Raw genomic sequence first — 23,371 nt, forward strand, 5'->3', positions numbered from 1 at the left:
CGATTAAAAAAATAGTCGCGATTAATCGCACTGTATCATAGAATACCATTTATTTAAATATTTTTGGGTGTTTTCTACATTTTCAAATATATTTATTTCAATTACAAAACAGAATACAAAGTGTACAGTGCTCACTTTATATTTATTTTTGATTACAAGTATTTGCACTGTATAAAAACAAAAGAAATAGTATTTTTCAATTAACTTTATACAAGTACTGTAGTGCAATTGCTTTATCATGAAAGTTGAACTTAAAAATGTAGATTTATGTTAAAAAAAAACTTCATTCAAAAATAAAACACTGTAAAATTTTAGAGCCTAGAAGTCCATTCAGTCCTACTTATTGTTCAGCCAATCACTCAGCTCAGACAAACAAGTTTGTTTACATTTGCAGAAGATAATGCTACCCGCTTCTTGTTTACAATGTCACCTGAAAGTGAGAACAGGCGTTCTCATTGGACAGTTGTAGCCAGCATTGCAAGATATTGATGTGCCAGATGCGCTAAAGATTCATATGTCTCTTCATGTTTCAACCACCATTCCAGGGGACATGCGTCCATGCTGATGACGGGTTCTGCTCAATAACTGTCTGAAGCAGTGTGGATCGACGCATGTTAATTTCCGTTATCTGAGTCAGATGCCAACTGCAGAAGGTTGATTTTCTTTTTCGTTGGTTTGAGTTCTGTAGTTTCCTCATCAGAGTGTTTCTCTTTTAAGACTTCTGAACGCATGCTCCACACCTCATCCCTCTCACATTTTGGAAGGCACTTCAGGTGCTTAAACCCTGGGTCGAGTGCTGAAACTATCTTTAGAAATCTCACATTGGTACCTTCTTTGCGTTTTGTGCAATCTGCAGTGAAAGTGTTCTTAAAATGAACAACATGTGCTGGGTCATCATCCAAGACTGCTATAACATGAAATATATGGCAGAATGCGGGTAAAACAGAGCAGGGGACATACAATTCTCCTCCAAGGAGTTCAGTCACAGATGTAATTAAAGCATTATTTTTTTAACGAGCGGCATCAGCATGGAAATGTCCTCTGGAATGGTGGCCGAAGCATGCATGGGCCTATGAATGTTTAGCATATCTGGCACGTAAATACCTTGCAATGCTGGCTACAAAAGTGCCATGCAAATGACTCTCTTCACTTTTTGGTGACATTGTAAATAAGAAGTGGGCAGCATTATCTCCCGTAAATGTAAACAAACTTGTTTGTCTTAGTGACTGGCTGAATAAGTAGGACTGAGTGGACTTGTAGGTTCTGAAGTTTTACATTGTTCTGTTTTTGTATGAAGTGAATTGAAAAATACAATTTTTTAAATAATTTTTACAGTGCAAATATTTGTAATAAAAAATAATATACACTTTGATTTCAATTACAACACTATATGAATACTATATGAAAATGTAGAAAAACATCCAAAATATTTAATAAATTTCAATTGGTATTCTATTGTTTAACAGCGTGTTTAAAACTGCAATTAATCACAATTAATTTTTTAAATCACAATTAATTTTTTTGAATTGTGTGAGTTAACTGCAGTTAATCGATAGCCCTAGTCAGTAACGTTGTTTGGTTTAGATGTCATATGCTGTCATTTGAGCATGATGTTGGAATGCTCTCAAGAAAATGAGAGAGGTATGCATTTGGGTTTTGGTTTTTCTTGGGGTGGGGGGAGCAGGCAGTGGCTTAGGAGGATGGTTTCTTGAATTTTCAAGAGCATGAGAAAGTTGTCTCCAGTTACATTTGGTCCTCTACCCAGTGAAGCTGAAGGGATTATGTAGAAACTGAGATTAATATTTTGTTGACTCTTCTCACATCTAATAAAGTCTTGTGGAGGAATAAAGATAAAATGATGGAACAGATAAAATCCATTTGGAACAAAAAAGTTTGCGTCAGATAGAGTGGAGAATTTAGAGAGTGCTATTTGTGAATAATATAGCTCCATTAGAGTGCATAGTGCTTTATAAACTCCTAATGGCATGTACTGTTCTTCATGTGTGTTTTGTAATCTAAAATAAGTACACAACTCTTCTGGTTTCTCAAGAATCCAGTCTAACTGGCTGAATGGGAGGGAGGGATTAGAGAAAGTGTAACAAGTTTGTCCAGCCTTTCCCACATGTATTTTGGCCCTGGTTGTAACAAGTGAGGAAGAAAACTGACAGAATTTGCTTATACTCCAAAGTTTCTGACAAAGTGATAGAAAACGTCAATTAAAAAAAGAATTTGAATTTCTAGAGAGGAGACTTTCTAGCAGTGTGAGAGAGTTCAGTTAAAATTCTCCAGTTAAGCAGCACATCCAACTTAAAGCTCCTAGTAACATATCTAGGAACTTGTCTACACAAGTTATTCCAGAATAAGGTAAAATGTGAATTTGAAGCAGAATAGTTATTTCGAAATAGCTCCATATCTGGACACTCTTAATTCTGGAATAAGCATGTTCGCACAGAGTTAATTCTGGCCTAATCCATGTGTAGACAAGCCCTACAGTGAATGCTTAAAATGTAGTTTCATCTATCAGTCACTTCATGTGTTAAGTAGCCCTACCCTTGAATGTAGAACAACTTAGTCTTTGGCCTTAATAAAGGACAGGCAGTAAAGCCAATGAGAAGGAACACATACCGGAAAAGAGGGGAAGGCATATAGGAGAAGAGACAAAATTGGAGAGAGAGACAGTAAAACAGAGGGACACAATAGTGGTGGTCTGAATGTTTTTATTATACATAAGGTTCCACTAAATATTTACTCCTATAGGCATTGTGCGCCAAAAAATAAAAAATTCTGCAAATTTTATTTGTAAAATAAATATGGAAGCTCCAGCCTGGCATTGGGGAACACAGGCCACTGGCTGCACAGAGGTGGGAGATCACTATGCAGCTCCTCCACCGGGACATGGATTCGACGGTGAGGCTACACCCAACCCTGACACAGCACAAGGACTGGGCCTTCACCAGAAACACCCCAGGGCCCTGCCCCTCTGTGCCAGGTGCACCAGGTGTGGCCAGGCAGGCTCAGCAAGGCAGGATCCAAGTGTGGAGGGGCTTAGTGGAGGATAAATCTGGGGGTGGGTCTGACACGTTCCCGGGTGCCATGCAGGGGAAGAGGAAGTCCCGACCTCCCCAGCCCAGCTGGGACTAGCAGCTGAGCCTGGTGCAGGGGAGGAGCCACCCGCCAGGTCTTCCCCAGTCCCACCCCCTGCTCCACAGTGATTTACCTCTCTGCCAGCAGCCCTGGGCACCTGAAACATACTGCTGGGGAGGGTCGCAAGACTGTTCTTGTGGCTTCCCTTTGCTTCTCCATCAGAAAGTCATATTTCTGCAGGGAAGCAAAGAAATCTGCAGGGGACATAAATTTTATGCATGTGCGGTCGTGCAGAATTCCCCCAGGAGTAAATATTACTCACCTTAAAGTAGAGCATACGTTCTCAACCTGTGGTTTCGATCTAGGCTTCTCTTCAGTGACCTACTGTATTACTTGCAACCATTCTTCCTCAGATACCAGAATCCCTATAAACCAGTGGTTTTCAACCTTTTTTCATTTGCAGGTCCTTAAAAAATTTTGCTTGGAGATGTGGCCCCCTTAGGAAATATAAGACAGTCTGTGGACCACCAGGTTGAAAACCACTGCTATATATGTTTGGCACCTCTTTTGAGGGATCTGGATGAAAGGACTCACCTACGCAGGCAGTCACTACATGAAAAAGTTTGAGAAAGTGGGGTAGATATTTCTCTAGTCTGGCACTTTAATAGTCACTATAATGAAATTATAATTAAATTATAAAACAGTATATCCTCTGTTTAGTGAGTATATACAAGTGATATCCTCTGCTGAGAGCCAGTTTCAAAACTGTTGGTCTCTGGTTGCCTGGATGTATGGATTCACCCACTGTGTCTCTTTCCAGATAGTTTTATATCCATAAAGCTTCTGTGCCATTGCCCATACCATCATTGTACAGAGAACAAACTACATATTCTGTGTTTAAAAAAATGTGCAACAAAAATAAAATCAGGTAGGCCCGATATATAGGGTTAGCTATTTAGAGGAAAGAATGTTTCCTCTTTTGATCATTAAATACCCAAAGGAAAGTACAGTTGTGTATTGGGAAAATAACAGACTATTAGGGACTGCTATCAAAATTATAACTATAGATCACTGCTACTTATAGTTACTTATAGTAGATTTACAGTTTATGCATATCCTAGAGGACAATCACACATGACCTTTTTTGAGGAGTTTCCAAATAACTGAATGAAATTTTATATATGGGGCATAGGAATATTTAAGATGTCACTCTAATAATAATTTCGTTTTATGTCATCTTCATTACCACTATGTGCAATTAATGGTAGACAGGCAAGTAGGCTACTTTCTGACGGTGCATGTCATTATTTTTACAGCAAGCAGAGAAATGGATGTACTCTTTGAAGTGTTGTTCGATGAAGAATTCTCTGGAGGCCTAACAATAAGGTCTGTGTTTGCTCATACCGATTTTGTACCCTTGTGAGACTGAATTGAATTTAAATTATTGGCTTTTTGTTGATGTGTGTGAGTGTTTTTAAATACCTCATGAGAACTTTGACCAACTCCATTTAGAGGCAGTTTTGCTTCTGTAATGTATGTTTTCAGTATTTTTGTCCCTCATTCTTTGACTAGAGACAATTGCATGAAAACAGAATCTGTCTCTCTGAAGAAGTGCTTATTACTCCTGATACTGACATCCCCAAGTGAAGTTCTTAGATTTTCCAAAGCAACCACCCTGATGCCACACGCAAAGGACTAGAGAACTAGGCTATGCAGATGTGCTTGCAAATAGAATGTTTTATAAAATATACTATTTATTATCTGCATGTCTCTAATCACACTGGAAATAGATTTTGGTTTTATAATACTGCCTTTCATGCTCAGGTTATAGTATCTGAAAAGTACATTACAAAACAGGAAGTGACTTTGATGCTAGTAGTGGGGCAAGTGTAGGTGAAAACAGCAGTCATTATAAGCAGTACCCTATATATTCTGCAGCAACAGAATTCACCTATTTTACCCTGCCACAAAATTTTGCTCTAATCAAAGCTTTCAGGTTTAAACAGAATGGGCCAAGACAGAGGCTCCCCTTCACATGTTCAGGCAAAAGAGTGCTCTGCCAAGAAGGTGACTAAAAAAGCAGGCTTCAGCTTCCCCTCCTCAGAAATCCACCAAGAAACTGCATTCTCCAACTCGGCAGACCCCATCGGTACCCAACTATACTGGGCCTTCCACCTCCGAGATAGTGGGACCATGCGGTACTGTGGGTACCGCACCAGCAAAAGACCCTAAGTGGGCTAATTCGGACAAGGGCAGCAAAGGGAAAGCAAAACCCTCTGCCTCAGTACCATCAGAGCTGATGAGGCACTCGGCGCTGAGCAGTTTGAGAGCACTAGAAGCTTCTGCCTCCACGGCGCACAGAGCGTGATCCTCAGCACTGCACCACAACTGCACCCCAGATATCAGTACCACCACTAAAGCCTTCATAGGTACCGATGCTCTTGGTACCTCAGCAATTCCTTTGACACAAGGATCTCCTGGTCTCTACACCAGAATCTCCTCTTCCCAGTACCGACATCACTCCAGCATGCTCGGTACCGAGCCATCTTATAGACTCATAGACTTTAAGGTCAGAAGGGACCATTATGATCATCTGGTCTGACCCCCTGCATGATGCAGGCCACAAAGCCGTCCCTACCCTTTCCCTTGACTCCACTGTTGAAGTCCCCAAATCCTGTGGCTTAGAGACTTCAATTGGCAGAGAATCCTCCAGCTAGCGATCCCTGCCCCATGCTGCAGAGGAAGGTGAAAAACCTCCAGGGCCTCTGCCAATCTACCCTGGAGGAAAATTCCTTCCTGACCCCAAATATGACGATCAGTAAAACCCCGAGCATGTAGGCAAGAGTCTCCAGCCTGACCCTCGTTAGCCATTATACTATTTACCTGCCATGGCACGGTATTCCTTTGACTAAAATCATGTTTTTCCATTAAACCATTCCCTCCATAAACTTATCTAGCTTAATCTTAAAACCAGACAGGTCCTTCGCCCCCACCGTTTCCCTCGGAAGGCTGTACCAATATTTCACCCCCCTGACGGTCAGAAACCTTCGTCTAATTTCAAGCCTAAACTTCCCCACGGCCAGTTTGTATCCATTCGTTCTCGTGTCCACATTAGTACTGAGCTGGAATAATTCCTCTCCCTCCCTGGTATTTATCCCTCTGATATATTTAAAGAGAGCAATCATATCCCCCCTCAGCCTTCGTTTGGTCAGGCTAAACAACCGGAGCTCCTCGAGTCTCCTTTCATACGACTGGTTTTCCATTCCTCTGATCATCCTAGTGGCCCTTCTCTGTACCCGTTCCAGTTTGAGTTCATCTTTTTTAAACATGGGAGACCAGAACTGCACACAGTACTCCAAATGAGGTCTCACCAGCGCCTTATACAACGGAAGCAGCACCTCCTTATCCCTACTAGATATACCTCGCCTAATGCATCCCAAGACCGCATTGGCTTTTTTCACCGCCACGTCACATTGTCGACTCATAGTCATCCTGCGGTCCACAAGGACCCCGAGGTCTTTCTCCTCCTCGGTTACTTCCAACCGATGCGTCCCCAGCTTGTAACTAAAATTGTTGTTGGTCATCCCTAAATGCATCACCTTACACTTTTCACTATTAAATTTCATCCTATTTCTGATACTCTCAAACTCAGAGCTAGTACAGACGCCCATGGATGCCACGATCTATGACTTTCCCACCACAAGTGGCCTTACTGGGAACCATGGGCAGCATACCGAACACAATACCACAAGGCTTCCAGTCCATCCAGGGTGAGGTCAAGACATTCCCCTTCACTCTCTGTACCAGGACCCTCCGAACCTCCAGAAAAGGTGGCTGAGGAACTGGAGGAGGCTTCAGACCAAGAAGCTGCACAAGCAGCCAACTTTCTCATTCTCTTCCCCCGATGAAACCATCATGCTCCCACCATATGAGATGATTTTAAACAATTTCAGGAGCTCTTTAAGAGAGTTCCAGATTCCTTGGACATTCCACGAGAGGAGGTGCCTGACTCCTAGCATAAGCTGCTGGGCATACTACACACATCAACTTCCTCCAGAATCACAATACCAATCAATGACTCCTTCATGGACCCAGCCAAAACCATCTGGCAGACCCCACCAACAGTCCCATCCACCTGCAAAAGGGCAGATAAAAAATATTATGTCCTGTCTAAGGGAGTGGAATTCCTTTTTTCACACCACACACCAAACTCCCTGATGGTGGAAGCAGTGAATGAATGGGGCAGAAAACACCACTCCAGAACCACCCCATACTACAGGGACTGGAAGAGACTAGACCTTTTTGGTTGTAAGGCCTTTTGATCAGCAACTCTACAATTTAGGATCACCAACTATGAGGCGTTAATGGCCAAGTACAATTATACAAACTACTCAAAACTATTGGATTTTATTGAGTTTCTGCCTGAAGAAAAGAAGGAACAATTCAGGGCGACCATCTCGGAGGACCATCTTCTCATTCAAACAGCCTTTCAGTCTCACTGGACTCGGCAGACACAGCGGCATGTTCCATCGCCCCAGCCGTAGTCATGGGATAGCTCAGTGGGGGGGAGGGATAGCTCAGTGGTTTGAGCATTGGCCTGCTAAACCCAGGGTTGTGAGTTCAATCCTTGAGGGGGCCATTTAGAGATCTGGGGCAAAAATCTGTCTCGGGATTGGTCCTGCTTTGAGCAGGGGGTTGATCTAGATGACCTCCTGAGGTCCCTTCCAACCCTGATATTCTATGATTCTATGCAATGCGCATCCAGGCTCCACCTTTCTGGGTTTCCCAAAGAGGTACAATCAACGGTCAAGGATCTCCCATTTGAAGGCCCCAAGTTATTTGCATCCAAAACCAATGAATCCCTTCACACGTTGAAGGACTCCAGAGCAACGCTGAAATCCTTGGGCATGTACATGCCTAAGAATAAGAAAAAACAGGACAAGTATGGCTCAGCACAAAGATTCCGGTCTTTGCCTTATGCACAACCTCAAAGACTGAAGCAGAGACCTAAAAGATGACGACAGTCCCTGTCCCAGTCTTTGACAGCCCAGCAAATACTTCAAGACAACAATTTTGGTTGAGGGCCCGAGATACCCACAATTTCAAGTGCTGGAAACACCCACCACCTCCCATCCATTCATTCAGAGACTGTCTGACCCCATTCCATCCAGTTTGACAGACCATCACGTCAGACAGATGGGTATTAGAGATCATCGAGACTGACTATTCCATCCCATTTACCTCGGTTCCCCCCCACACACACACCCTCAATCCCTGTTCATCTTCAGGTACCCCTCTAATGAACATCTACTGTGACAGGACATAAACCATCTCATACACCTAGGTGCAGTAGAATTAGTATCAACACAACATAGAGGGAGGGAATCTTACTCTCATGACTTTTTAACCTAGAAAAAAAACAGAATGATGGAGGCCCATTCTTGACTTAAGGAAACTCAACAAATTCATGAAGACCCAACACTTTAGGATGGTCACATTAGCAAGCATAATTCCCGCACTGGAAAGAGGAGACTGGTTCTCTGTCCTTGACCTCCAGGATGCATATTTTCATATACCAATACATTTCTCACACAGAAGGTTCCTCAGGTTTGTTCTAGGAGCCAGCCACTTTCAGTACAAAGTTCTGTCCTTCGGACTGTCCATGGCCCCACGGGTATTTTTGAAAGTTCTCATGGTGGTGGTGGCTCACCTATGCAGACAAGGGGTCATAATATTCCCCTATTTGGATGATTGTTTACTCAAAGCATTGATTCAACAAGGGGCACTAGAAGCTACTTAAAATACAATAGTTCTTTTCACATGTCTAGGCCTACAAGTAAATGCACAGAAATCAGCATTCGCACCAGTGCAGAAACTGGAGTTCATCTGGGCCTACCTTAGTTCTCCGGAGGCTACAGCCTCACTGCCCCAACAACGATTCATGGGGGGAAACGGGGAGCCCTTATGGCACACTGACCCATGCACAACAGTCTTCAAAAATAAAGTTACCTAAAGACCGCATCCCAAGTTCTTACCTAAGGTTGCCTCTTCATTCTATCTAATCAACCCATTCACCTCCCATCATTCTTCCCAAAACCCGATGGGAATAAAAGAGAAGCAGCACTTCACACCCTGAATGTCGGAAGGGTGCTAGCCGTTTACATCGAGAGAACAAAGACTTTCACAAAGTCACCAAAATTGTCCTTTCCATCGCAGAACGATCAAAAGGAAATGCCATATCTAAACAGGGGCTGTCTAAATGGATCTCCAGATGCATTGACTTTTGTTATCACCAACAACAGCTACAACCCCCTCCAGGGACTCTCATACACTGCATCAGAGCTCTCTCTGCTTTGATAGCCTTCCTTAACAATGTCCCCATTATGAACATCTGCAAAACAGCAACCTGGGCATCCTCCCATACATTCACACAACTTTATGCCATAGAGCAGAATTCATCCTCGGATGCTTTATGCGGATTATGATTTTGTCATCTATCATGACTTCAACTCTGAAGCCCCTTCCTTCCACCGAGGGGCACTCTACAGTCTCCTAAAGTGGAGCATGCACAGGGATACTGCTAGAAAAAGAAGAGAAGGTTACTTAGCCTGTGCAGTAATTGAGGTTTTTTGAGATGGTTGTCCCTGTGGGTGCTCCACTACCCTTCCTTCTGTCTCCTCTTCAGAGTTTTCACGCTGGATACTCTGAGATAGAGAAGAAACTGAGGGGGTGTTGGTCGCATGGTGCTATGTAACCAATTGAGGCGGTGCAAGACAGGGACAGCGCATGTGCAACTCAACCAGGCACTGGTACTATAAATCTGCGATTATAAGCACAGGGGTGCGGAATCACCTAAAATAGAGCACCCACAGGGACAACCATCTTGAAGAGCCTCAGTTACGGCACAGGGTGAATAACCTCCTACAGTTATGCTCCTGTAACAGGCTCTTGCCTCATCCATTTTCAGATCCTGCTGCTGCCTCAATGTCCCCTTTTCTGCAGCTAAACCAACCAATGCTTTTTGTTTATTCTCCCCTGCTGTAGCCTGGTTTATTAATATAAAATAAATGTGCAGTGGGGCACACTCCCAGTTTGGAGCACCCCCTTGCATCCATGCTTAATGTCACTAGAATCCTGAGCTGAAGCACCTCTTGCAAGCTGTCTGTCTCTCACATGGTCTTCTGTGGCTCAGCCTTTCTGCAAAGTGACATAAAGTTCAACCCCCTCTTGGGGTAACTGAAAGATCCAAATGAAAATCCAAATAATTTTTCTGCTCCCTTAGGCTACTGAAGTTTTCTGCTTCCACTTACGAAACCTAATCTCAGGGCTTCCTCCCACAGGAGACTACTGTGCTCCCTGTGGATCTCTTCCAGTTGTTGTAGGCCCTCACCACCAGAAGCCTACTCTACCCCCTGTGGGTTTCTCTCCATAAAAGAGTCCTAGCTCCTCTGCAATGTCTCCTTAGATCTTGTCCCCTTTCCATGCCCTTCCTGAGCTCCTAATTCCCTCTAAAATATTTTGCTCCTTCTGCAAGTAGCTCCAGACACGCCTTTCCTTATGGCTGGTAGGGACAGCTTCTTCCCCAGTCCTTCCTGACCCCGGATCCCCTCTGGGTTCCCTGCAGCTCTCTTCCCTTCACCCTTGTATCAAGCATTAGGTCCCAGCTCTGCCAGCCCACTCCAGATTCTGACCCTCTATGGAGAGATCTCTTCTAGGTCTTTCCTACCCTCTGGTGGTTTCCTACTTTGAGGGAGCAGGCAACCTCGTACAGAAGTCCTTGCTCTTGGGCTACCCTGTGATCTAGGTCACCCAACCCAACCACCATCCCAAACCATCCCCTGAGAGGCAAAGTAGGGACAGGTGGGGCTGATCCCAATTTCCCTTTAAGGGCCAGTTCATTCTATTATGGATCCAAAATTCATATTTAGGTACTTAAATCAGTAGTCATATTTTCAAAAGCACTGAGTACCCTACAATTTCCATTTTAGGACACTTTTTTTTAGGAAATTATGTGATATAGAAGTTACTAGAAACCAGGACACTAATGTTTTGTTTTTTGATTCTGGTGCTGGCTTGAAGTGTGACCTTAGGCAAATCACTTAATATCTTTGTGTGTCAATTTATCATCCTGTAAAATGGTTATAACAATAGTGACCTCAAAAGCATGCTGTGATGATTAACTAATATTTATAAAGTGCTTTGAACTCATTGCTTGAAAGGGGCTATGTAAGCTCAAAGAGTAGTATTATGTATTATATTTAACTTGGCTAGTCACCAAAGGCAGGCAGGAGGGAACATCATATGGTTAACATCATAGCCAAAGGACATTACTGCAATTTTAATACTAGGTATGGTCCCAGGTCTTGCTATCAGTCTTGAATCCGTGGCCTTTTAGCCCAGAGGCAAAAGTACTATTAACCGAGACATACAGGCAGTGGACAATCAACAACTTAAAACAATTATGTAACTTGTTTTTCTCTTTTTTGTTTAGGTGCTCACCTGCTAGAGGTTATCGTCTGCCAACAAGTGCCTTAATTAACCTATCTCATGGTAGTCGGTCCGAAACAGGAAATCAGAAACTGACAGCCATAGTGAAACCACAACCAGCTGTGAATCATTACAACTCATGCTCATCTGATTCATCATCTGTATGCTCACAAAAAGTGCATCTAGGAGGTCTCAACCATTCTCCTCGTTCCCTTTTTGTTCCTACTCGAGTAAGATCTTTCTCTTTAGTTTATATACAATCCTTTTTCCATAGAAATGGAGTTAGTACTGTGGTTGGATCTTCATTGATACTGAAAGAATTTTGTATTTTTCATGGTTATGTTTAGACAGAGTTTAGTGACTCAGTAATATATGGAGCCTTTTACACTAATTCACTAACACACTAATTCAGATCCATCCAAAGTTCAAATTGCCCAAAACCTTGGTCCCTCTAACAGCAGTTTGATGGCCTTTGTGAAAGAAGTTGGTAGCTTCAGTCCAGTTACTAGTGGGCAAGTGTCTAAAGTAGCCTTTCTATTAGCAACCTTGGCAGAAAGACAACTATCTTCTTTGTTCCCACCCCCATCAATAGTGATTGTTCCTCTGGATCAGGATTGTATCCCTGCTGAGAATAAATTGAAGACTTAATTTTCCTGTGCTATCTATTTTGTAACTTGGTGAGAATACAGTTCATTTTGGAAATATAATACACAAGAAAAATGGCATGAATAAGACTGAGTTGTCATAGGCCTAATTTAACTATTTTATCTTAATGAGCAGTTTCTTTAAAGAACAATGAGAGTTTGAGGGATGATTTCTTGTTTAAGAATTTTCTCATAATGTAAATCTGTGGAAGAAAAATCATTCTACAAAATAACTTAAACAATGAAACACCTCTTACCTACTTTTTTAAATCGATGATTTAGCAACTGAGTGGAAGACAGCATTACAATCTCAGGGCTGAAAATCAGGGCAATTCCATTTCACTACAGAAAGGATCATTTTTGGGCAGCAATCAGAAACAAAAAGTAAGTGTTATGATTTGTTATTGGGTATTAAAAAATCCATATTCATTTTATGTGCAGATGGATTTAAACCTTTTGAAAACATTGGTGCAAATATCACTCACAATCAAATGGAAAATTAAACTGGTTGTTGTTTAGCAAAGTATACTTGCCAAAAGGAAGTTATACACTATCCTGATCATCACAGTATAAAAAGATAATGGATTCAAATGAATACACAGTAAGAGTTAAGCTGTTGCTGTGAGTATGGCTGGATTTCCAGCTTGCTTGTTAGTATTTGTAATGGCTCACTATTTACAGTTGTGTCCTTTTTGCCATGGCTTTACAGATTTTTAGCACTGCCAGACTACACATGTCAAACACAGGTGTTTTGTAATCCAGATTCAGACTGAGGCAGCCTTTAATGAGTCTGTAAGGAAGTGAGTGTATTAACCCATTTCAGTATGGATTGATTTAAATCAAGGCAATTTAAATCATTATTTAAATCACCAAGTGGAAAGCCTTGAATTAAATCAATTTTAATTAACTTTTCAATTTGTACTCGTTATTTTCTAAAGAATGGTGCATTGTCATTGATATATCCATTAAAATGTGTTGATTTACAACTAAATAGAGCATTTTCGCTAGATTTGGTCATCTTTGTGCTACACTATCTGTATTCATTTATTTAAGCAATTATATAGCTGCTTATTTTCAGATTCTTATTGTACATTTTAGGTAAGAAAATGGTGAAAGATATTTTGCTTATTTACTAGATAATTAACTTTTTGCTAATGATTTGTGTCAAGCTGGATTAGAATGGTAACTGGAATTTAATTAAACATGCAAAACAGCATATAAAATTTATTTTTATTAAACAAACCCTTAACTTTTTTGGATCCATAAACTTCTCTTTTTGAAACATGTTTCACTTTTCCAACTAAATGATTTATTAAACAGAGGGAGTAACTGTAGTCAGTGAATTAAACTGACTGTTTCAAGTCAGCCTGGGAAAATTTTCAAATAAGTCTAAGTGAAAGTGGCTGGAGTTTAAGTTCCTAATTACCTAAGTCTCTTGAAAATGAGACAGTCTCCTAAGTAACTTAAGCTGATCTATTGTGCCATATGTATAAAGCTTGACCTCAAGAGTTAGAATTTTTCCCCTGATTCTTTCTTTATATAGAAAAGGAGCATTTAACTCAGTTTTTGATAGAGGCCCATTGATTCAGAATATTTATTTTTATTTAAATGATTTAAGAGATTATAGTAAGGTTAAGCCTTAACATATTTTATATTTAAATCGGATTTCATTTAAACAGATTTATTTTTAAAAAGAAAAATGTAGTATAATTTAAATGACAAAATTAAAAAAAAAACTGATTTAAATTAAAAAAAAAAATCAAAAAAAATCTTTGTTTTTTTTTACACATCTTCCCATTTAAGCCATAAAATCCTCTTAATAATTGTTTACATATTTGAGCCCCATTCCTACACAAATGCATGTATAACTTTACTCAAGTGAGTAGATCTGTTGGATGAGGGTTTGCAAGATCAATGCCTTAACAATGAAACAGATAATGGCCTGGGAACATGCATGCCTTTGGAAGAAAACTTGAAATACATTTTGTTATACTCTTTCATTTTAGTAATATTTAGAGGTTACTGATGAAGGGAAAACATCAAAACAAACTAATCCCATTTTAACATTTTAGGGAAACACTTAGGGAAAGTCATCGTATAAATATTTGTGCCCTAGTTTTCAGAAGTTACAAACACCTTAAAATTCTTTTTGAAGTCATTGGGAAGGGCAGTTGCTCAGTACCTTTGAAAATCAAGCCTTAATAAATTATTTGTATCTCTATTGATGCAAAAGTTGTATTTATAGGTTTTTTTTTTTAAAATATTTTGCCAGGCTCAGAGTAAACAGGATGATGAATTTTGCAGCATTTGGCAATCACTGCAAGGCTCTGGAAAATCTCAACATGTTCAACAAAATATGAATGAAAAGGTTAGTGTATAACTGACATTGTGAGTAACATTTTCACTGAAGTTCCTTCTGTTTAGAGAGAAAATATGTTATGTATGGACAACGTAAAATATAGAGTTATCTCTTCATTTTCACTGAATTCATCACAAGGTTAAACATTTTTAGGCTAATATCAAAGTTCAGACTAGCTAGTTTTGTGTAATATGATAAAACTTTATTAAAAATTGTAGAAAGAGGTGATGACCTCTTGTAAAGATTGTAAATGATTGTGTGTCTGTCTTCTGGTTAATATGAAATGTGTGAATATTTCAATTCCTAGGGTGCAATCCTACCTCAAGAAACAAAGCCAGGAACTGACAACCAGTTGTACAAACCAGGCTTCAATGAGAGTATCCTTAAAGGCCAGCAAAGAAAACAGGAGCCATTTAAAAAGTGTAAGTACTATAATTAGAAATCTAGTTTTGAAAAACCTGGCTTGTGTTTCTGATTGTTTATAGAAATATCTGCAGAGTTTCTTTGCCATCAACATTTTATAAACAAATGGTTTTACTGTATATATTTTGGTCAAATCCTGGTCCCACTGAGCCCAAAAGGACCAGGATTGGCTGTTTTTAAGCATATCTGACCTCTCTACAAATTGACCCACATTATCAAACTTATAGAGGATGTTTTTGCATGTACAACCTTTGAAAGCAAAAGTAAACATGTTTACTAGACATGAGTAAAGCTACATAAGCATTATCACATAAATTTAATGTTTGCTTCTCTTATCCTGTCAAGAAAAGTGCATAGGAATAGTGAAGTTGGAGTTAACAAATTTTGATACATAAACTCAAGTATAATTCTGATTTAATCTAACTGGGGACATATAATGGTTTCTGGAGTCAATTTGATTATTTTCATATCTTTTAAAAGCAGTTAAAAAGAATAAATGGTCCTTTGCGCAGCTGATACTGTAAACTAATTTATTTGTAGTTAAAGAAGATTCTAAAGTTCCAAGAAATGAAGGTCAAACACACAAAATATCAAATAAACAGGTATATTTCCTCTTATATTGAGAACATGTATTCCAATAATTATTTAATTGTTTTTATTACTATTTTCTAATTCATCATTTTACAAATTTTCTCCACTGAGCAGCTCAGTGAATTCTGCTGCCAGCTATCAGAAGGTTCTTGTATTTGTGGCAGTTTTTATCCTTTAGAAATTTTATATAACATTGTACCATTGTTTTTGGAGCCTTTACAGGCAGAAAATGAGAGGTGATGCTTTTGTCAGACATGATACATATTATGACATGTCATTCCAAGACTGATGCTGGCAAGCATGTCAGAAGTTTTTTTAATCTCTTCCATTGTTTTCATTATTCTGCAGTTTTTCTGGCTTCAGATGTTTAAAGCTGATGCTATAATTGCAAAACGTAGATGTTATCATGGATTTTCCATTAGGGTGTAGTCCATTCAGATACAAGAATGATAGCTTGTGAAATACAATTTGCAGATTATTTTCAGCTGATCTGCATTTTAACTGTGAGGTGTTAGTGTGTAATAATCAATATTGCAATTTCTTTCAGAATTTTGCAGGAGCAAATAAATATAATGTTAAGCTTTTGAAGAGGAATGAAAGTCCAAGTGTGCCTGTAATTCAGAAGGCTTCAGTTGATGAGTCCTGTATAGCTGGGAAGGTAAAAGTTGGCTCGTTAAATGTGAGCATGCTTCTGACTAGTTTGGCCCTTTAATGCTTAGAGGGACTGGCAACCTTTCAGAAGCAGGGTGCCAAATCTTCATTTATTCACTCTAATTTAAGGTTTCGTGTGTTTATAACTAAACTATTGTTGAATGTAGAGTAAATAAGGTTTTTAAAATGTTTAAGAAGCTTCATTTAAAATTAAATTAAAATGCAAAGCCCCCCGGACCGGTGGCCAGGACCTGGGTAGTGTGAGTGCCACTGAAAATCAGCTCGCGTGCCGCAGGTTGCCTACGCCTGGCTTAGATACTTTCAACCTGGAAGTCACTCTATGCCCACAATCCCCATTGACTTGAATGGAGTTCCACATATAGAGAGCCACATTAGGATCAGACACTGACCAAATTAAATAGCCCGAAGTAGACTTAATCTTTCTTTAAACCAGTTATTTCTGGTCATGGCATTTATTATTTTAAGTACAAAGTTTTACATTATTTTTTTAGTATCTTCTTACCTCTATTCCTTAGAAGGACTCTGAACTTGAAAACCTTCTAGCATCTTTGAAAATTTCCAAAGAAAATGAAGTGCAATCATCTTATCCAAAGGAAGAAAGAATCACCAATGAAGAACATCTGTCTCCACAGTCTTTTGCTATGGTTTGTGTATTGTGGGAGCCATTGGGTGACAATTTAGCATTTGCTTTCTTAGCTTCTTATACTTCTGTTTACAAACAAAACTACATATTACTTTATTAAACATAATGATATTTAATTAACTTTTATTAAAGCAAATAACATATATAGATAATAGTAAAATATTACTTTTCAGGGAAATCAAAAGTTGCAATTTTGATTATCATTATGCAGTATTTTTTATTCACTTTGAATAGTGCTATCTAAACTTCATTGGATTACTGAATATTTTCTTCTTTTCTAAAGAAAGGAACACAGATGCTCAAAGAAATTTTGAAGATTGATGGCTCTGACATAGAAACAAAGAATGAAACGAAGCCACTGATTAATGAAGTTCCTGCTTCCTCTGCTAGGCAGGATTCCCATGGGGCTGCCATGCAGCATAGACAAACAAAAAAAATGGGTATGTACATATACCAGCTAATCCTCGACAAAATAGGCAAAAGAGCCTTATGTTAACTTATCTCTACAATTAGTAAAAAGATTGCTATTGATACTGGTTTTCAGGATCAAACAGTAGAATTTTCTATATTTTCTATCCCCTTTTTACTATTCAGCACTGGAAATCCCTACACTACCCAAGTAATTTCTTGAATGCGTAGCATTAAAGTCAGACATTCTGAAAATACCAGGAATGTATTCAAATATACTTGCTTCTGTGTTGGTGTTTTAGAATTGTCATTTTATATTTTTGCCTGATACTATTTTTTTTCTTACTTTCTTTCTTTTTTATAGCTGCTTACATGAACAAGCCTCATAGTGTAGGAGGCCCTCATAATGCTCAGGTTTTGGAAACTGGAGGTCACCCTCTCCTTGGCCCACAGTCTGCGTTGTCTACCCCAGTATCTGAACTCTCTCGTATTTGTTCCCTGGTTGGAATGCCACAACCAGATTTCTCTTTCCTCAGAACACCACAGGTAAGGCTTGTTTTATAGGTAGAACTACAGGCCGGTGGAGTAAACTGCACACATGTAAATCATGCCCTTTGCTATGAATTTGCACTAATAACTAAAATCCCAGTATAGATGAGACCTTACTGTCTCTTGTTTGGTTTGATTCATTTCCAAAAATAAAATACTAAAAACTATTGTATTAATTTATGTTAATCTGTCTTAATTTTTAGCTCTTCTGTTTGCTTGCATATAGTGATGACAAAAAAATTTCATGAAAAAAATCTATTTTATGTTATTTTCTTAGACCATGACAGTTTGTCAAGTAAAATTATCCAATGGCTTATTAGTACATGGACCTCAGTGTCACTCTGAAAATGAAGCCAAGGAGAGAGCTGCATTTTTTGCATTACAACGATTGGTGAGAACAGTGGACTGTATAACATCTAGTATCTTTGTCTTGTTTTATTGCATTGAGCCTGTTACAATAAATTATTCTCTCTTAACTAGAGCTCTTTAGGAGTGAACTTTTCTTTGCCGCCACCTCCACCAGTGTTTCCAAATTATCAGTCCATGGGAGCTCCTGTACCACCTGGATCCATTCCTCCAGTCTTCACCCAACCCACTGGTAGGTATTTGACTAATACACTTTTTTCAAATAATTGAAAACTTGACTGTAATTCTAATAGGATTTTGTAAAGATGGGTGACTTCTAGAGAACACCATTTTAGGTCCTGCTGTATGTAGATGTACCTCTGAACCTCCTTGAAAATGGAAATTCATGAACCCCCTCTCCTGGACACACAAAATAAAACCAAAGAATTCCACACCTTAACATTTGTTCGGTTGTTCTTCTCAGGACATATGTCAATGTGCTATCTATTGGTTTTTCTCCTGAATACAATGGGAAGCAGTCTAGAACTGTTGGTCCTGGTCAGCAGGAGGAAAGACGCATCTACTTCTAGGACCTGCCAGAAAGCTCTGCTTTTGTGATTTCCCCTCCATATCATCTCAACAGTTCTCTAGTATTTTCTCCTATAGCTAACAATCATCTGTGAATTGGCAAATCAAGGCACTCTTTGTCATATTTTTTGGAATCAGTTCTCCTGAGTCTTTTCAGTACTTCCCTGAGATACTATGTAGGAAGCCTGCCACCCTCTGCCAAGCAATGTCGTGATGTAACAACCCAAGAAAGCCTGCTGAAAATTCCCATGGTACCATTAATGCTCTGCTATTTTTGTAGAGTACAAGAAGGGTTGTGACAGTAGTGACCAGCAATTAGGCAGTTAGCAATAGTGTAGGATTCAAGGTCCCCAAGCAGGCACTGCTCTCCCACTTCTCCTCAGTCTTTGCATTGTTGACTGGATCCAGAGAGAGTGCATTCTGCCCTCCTCAGTTGTAAAAGGAGAAAGAAGCCTTTGTGGTGAAAGAAGCAAAGTGAAAAAATATCCTGGAAATACTCTGGGTTTGGAGAACTCCCCACCCTCCTAAAAGGAAATAATAGAAACTAAAAGTAGTTTGTTGTTTTTTACAGCTAATATGATGCCTCCATCATCTCACATGTTTGGTCCAATGCCATGGAGAGCTCCAGTGCCTATTCATGGCAAATCTTATTATCCTGGTTCATATCCTGGGAATATGCCTCTTGCAGGAACTGTACCAGTTGGTACTCACAACCAGTTTATTCCTCTACAGGTAAGCATGACAGGAATTGTCTCGAGATCATATTTTTATAAAAGATGTTAAAAGTATTTATATACAAGCTGAAAGCCCATGATATCACATGGATGTAACTTGTAAAGTCAAGTGTATACATAAGTTGAAAATGGCCGAGAACTTAAAAACTGGTCCGTATCTGACCCTGAATGCCAGTGATGTTTCAACATGGTGATATTCTGAACAAAGAGAGCTCTCAACCATGCTTGTAGCTGTTTCCATCTCTTCACACTGACTCCACAATATTCTAGGCTTCAGGGTGACAATCGTGTAATCTTATAATAGAGATATGATAGCTGCAAAGACTCTCCTATGATACATTGTTTAGTTTTAGAAAATTATTAAACTGCTCTATATGCATTTTTATAGTGGTATATTTGCAGTTTTGTGAGACTACATTCTTTTAAATAATATTTATTTGATTTAAAGGTAACTAAAAAAAGGGCTGCTAGCAAGAAAAATTTCGAGTTCAAAGAATTCCAGAGTTCCCTTCAAGCTGTACCACTAAAGAATGAACAGCTAATGTATTCTGACACCGACAAGCTCATTCAACAAGATACTTCAACTCCTTTAAAATCTCCTCAAGCTGTTCAGTCTGCTGTTTCTTTTCAAGACAACGTAGCTACTCCAGGCGTTCCTCATAACAAATCAACACCAAACATTTCTAGCAAACGAAAGCCAAGAAAACTGGCTGTCAACTTTGGTGCACCAAAATCTTCAGAATAAATACTGTAGCTAGATTGATTTTATCTTTCCTCTTCCCCCAGTGTTTTTTGTATATATATAAAATTTCATATATATAAAATTTATGATTTTTAAGGATAGATATAGAGATATAGATATATATATCCTTAAAAAAATCATAGTGCTATTTAGAAAAATCAACCATTTTAAGTATGATTTTATTTTTCCTCTTAGCCCAGTGTTTATATCTTCTTTAAAAAATCATAAAGCATTATTTAAAAAAAATAAGTATAATAAAGAGTGAGACGTTTCAGTTGCTAGGCTTTTCCAGGCTGTTGATAAATACATATAACAATTATGTTAAAAATTGATTAAAGATCTTGACTTAAACTGATAAAAGCCGGAAAATCCTGAATTAAGGTCACCACACGATCCATTGGTGCCTAGGTCTCTGAACACTGGCTTACATTCTATAGCGGGTGAGCAGCAATAATATTAGAGTGGGAATCCTAATTCAGAATTGCCTTGCTTTTGTGGTGGGGTATGGGGCATTGCCTAACATGAGCTTTTGTATTTTAACTCCTTTTTTATAAAATAGAGAAGGCTTTTATTTACTAAATTTCGTATTTATTGGGTCTCTAGGTCCTTCTGATCTGAAGGAGTGGAATAGAAGTGTGGTGGCACTGCCAGATTTGCTGTCACTACATTCATTTCTAGGTTTCATACCAAATGGTAGCAGTTCTAAAACTCTCAGAAGTTAGAAATCATTACATATCTAGAATTATTGTTACAGGATGAATTTTACAAAATGGCAAAGTAGATGGGTTGCTAACAGAGAAGGGGAATAAATTAATTGGAGACCACAGGCTTATAGAATACAGGAAATGCAAATTGACTTGCAAACAGAAGTTCTCACTTCAAATTATATTAATAAAGTTGCTAGTTATGATTCATTTTAATATCTGACTCCACTTTACTAGTTAACCAACATACATCTCCACTACACATCCACATGCACTTCTTCATGGACTCCAAAAGCCACAAAAATCCTGAATTTTCTAAATTATAAAAGGAGTAGAGTGCAAAGGTATTTGTATATAGCATGTTAATTAAACTCATGTCATCCTTTGAGCCAATTTCTCCCATCTACAATTTTCACCATAGAGTGAACTTTGTAATCTGGCAGTTTCTCTTTTCTAAATTATTATTTTTTTGTTTGTTAGCTGACTTTTAATAGATATTTTAATTTCATGATAATATATGGTGGCAGAGGACACACTAAATTGTCATCCCTGAGTTAGAATTCTAAGCTTTTTCTCTAATAACATCCAGACAAAAAAAATTTGATTTACCTTTTTGGAGGGAATTATCACTTTAACTAGTAATATCTTCATTCTTTATGTATCTACTCTATCTAAAAGAAAGAAAAAACTGAAAGAGCCCTGTACTATCTTATGATCCACGCATCCATAACTGAAAATTGTATGGATCCAAAGCAAAACTTGGTCTGATGTCTCTTCTCATTTGGCACACTCTGCAGATGTTGGCTGGATCTGCACCACCATTTTTACCTTATTCTTGTCTGTCCTGGTGAAAATACTTTTCCTCCAAACCCTAAAAGCATTAGTGATGTGTCAGACTTTAATCAGTGATTCAATACATTGTCTCTAAGCAGACTTCATGCAGCACATGCAAGTTTGCAGAATTTTCCTCCATTTGTCTTGCTATTTTGCCAAGGTAACATAGCTTCACTTTCCTATAGTAGTGTCTAATTTCATCTCACAGATGTTTCTCTTGCTAAGGTTTTTGATTCATTTGCCCAAAACTGTTTGTCTCCTCTCTGCTGTCCTTCCTTTCAGGGGACTTTGATAGCTATTGCTATTTCTATCCTGCCCGTAGACAGTGTGTTCTCTCAGAAATTTTATTCTGTCTTTTTTGGCCAGATACTTGTCTTCTGGGCCTCTGATACCCCAATCCTTTTATAGTAGTCTGTACATAATCATAAAACTCTTCTGGTTAATCTGGATTGACTGTAGAGATGACAGAATCTGTATGTGGATCCAGTATATTTAAACCCTGATTCCAGAAATCATGTCGTTTCAGGATTATTTTTATGTCGTGCCTTGTTAGTCATTCAAAATCCCTGCACATCTCCAGGCTAGAAAAGCAAACTGCAGGTCTTTACACTGATTAACTTTTGTACAACTTTTTTTAAGGAGATAGTGAGTCTCTCAATAGCAGCTAGCTCCTACTTTGTCTCAAAGGTTCATCTGTATTCTGCTGCGTTGGGTGCTTTTCCTTAAATCTAATGCTTTCCAATGTGAGTTCATTCTTCACAATGTGAATTTTAAGATCTTTAATTATTAAATTGATTGAAACAATTTCTTGTTTAAATTAACTTAGATTTATAGGGTTCAAAATCCTGTTTCTCAGTGGCAACATCTATTAAAATATATTAACTCTGTCGTATTTTTTGAGATTTGCCTTTTAGAGGATCTTAAGGTACATTCCACTAAGTTGACCTTCACAATGTATCGCATCAACAACATTAGGGATGATGTTGGCATGATACTGATGCTGGCATAAATATTTTTAAAATGTTGCTTCTCCTAACTAGATTTCCAGACCCTGAGTTCCCAGTCTCTTGTACTATTATTTGATCTCCAAGGCGCGATCTTTTGAAAAGCTCCCATTATGGAGAAAACTGCATTATGTTCTGCTAGCACACCTACAAACCTTCCTAAGAGATTCTAATCTCCATAAAACCTTGTTTTTCAGTGTTATCCCCAAGATTACGTGACTAGTAGATGCTGAGTGTGGATACTAGAGTCTCTGCTGAAATACTGAATTACATAGTTTATAATGTCCTCTTGTATCTAGATAGCCAGATATGCAGATATGTAAAGAATGATTTGTGAAGGAGACTATGTCAATGCCAGTATAAATAAACCTTTTTTTTTTTTTCATGAAATGGTTACTTCTTTCAAACCAGGAGCTGAATTTTTTTCCCAGTGCCACTGAAACTGCCATATTAAATTTCTATACATAAGTTAAATATTTGATTCTGTATCTGCTGTGTATTGTATTAGCTCCTAGTTACCCTTACTGACCATTTTATCTGTATTTATGCGTTCTGTAATG

General features: G+C 38.8%; 1 protein-coding gene across 6 annotated transcripts in view; it reads left to right on the plus strand.

Moving 5' to 3' along the window:
* Positions 1-20,415, plus strand: part of XRN1 (5'-3' exoribonuclease 1) — an 84,129-nt gene extending 63,714 nt beyond the window's left edge. The window contains exons 30-43 of one of the 6 annotated variants that reach the window (XM_065556912.1): positions 4,401-4,470; positions 11,576-11,801; positions 12,498-12,599; positions 14,488-14,583; positions 14,882-14,996; positions 15,538-15,599; positions 16,136-16,246; positions 16,776-16,904; positions 17,187-17,343; positions 17,676-17,857; positions 18,138-18,251; positions 18,341-18,458; positions 19,365-19,525; positions 19,976-20,415. In XM_065556912.1, coding sequence (XP_065412984.1) covers positions 4,401-4,470; positions 11,576-11,801; positions 12,498-12,599; positions 14,488-14,583; positions 14,882-14,996; positions 15,538-15,599; positions 16,136-16,246; positions 16,776-16,904; positions 17,187-17,343; positions 17,676-17,857; positions 18,138-18,251; positions 18,341-18,458; positions 19,365-19,525; positions 19,976-20,272 — 1,940 coding nt within the window. In that variant the 3' untranslated portion in view covers positions 20,273-20,415. The remainder of the gene's footprint in view (positions 1-4,400; positions 4,471-11,575; positions 11,802-12,497; positions 12,600-14,487; positions 14,584-14,881; positions 14,997-15,537; positions 15,600-16,135; positions 16,247-16,775; positions 16,905-17,186; positions 17,344-17,675; positions 17,858-18,137; positions 18,252-18,340; positions 18,459-19,364; positions 19,526-19,975) is intronic. The other 5 variants (XM_065556913.1, XM_065556917.1, XM_065556914.1 and 2 more) reach the window with 5 other exon arrangements.
* The last annotated feature ends 2,956 nt before the right edge of the window (positions 20,416-23,371 follow it).

This window comes from Chrysemys picta, chromosome 9 (genome assembly GCF_011386835.1).
Source record: "Chrysemys picta bellii isolate R12L10 chromosome 9, ASM1138683v2, whole genome shotgun sequence".
Taxonomy (NCBI): domain Eukaryota; kingdom Metazoa; phylum Chordata; order Testudines; family Emydidae; genus Chrysemys; species Chrysemys picta.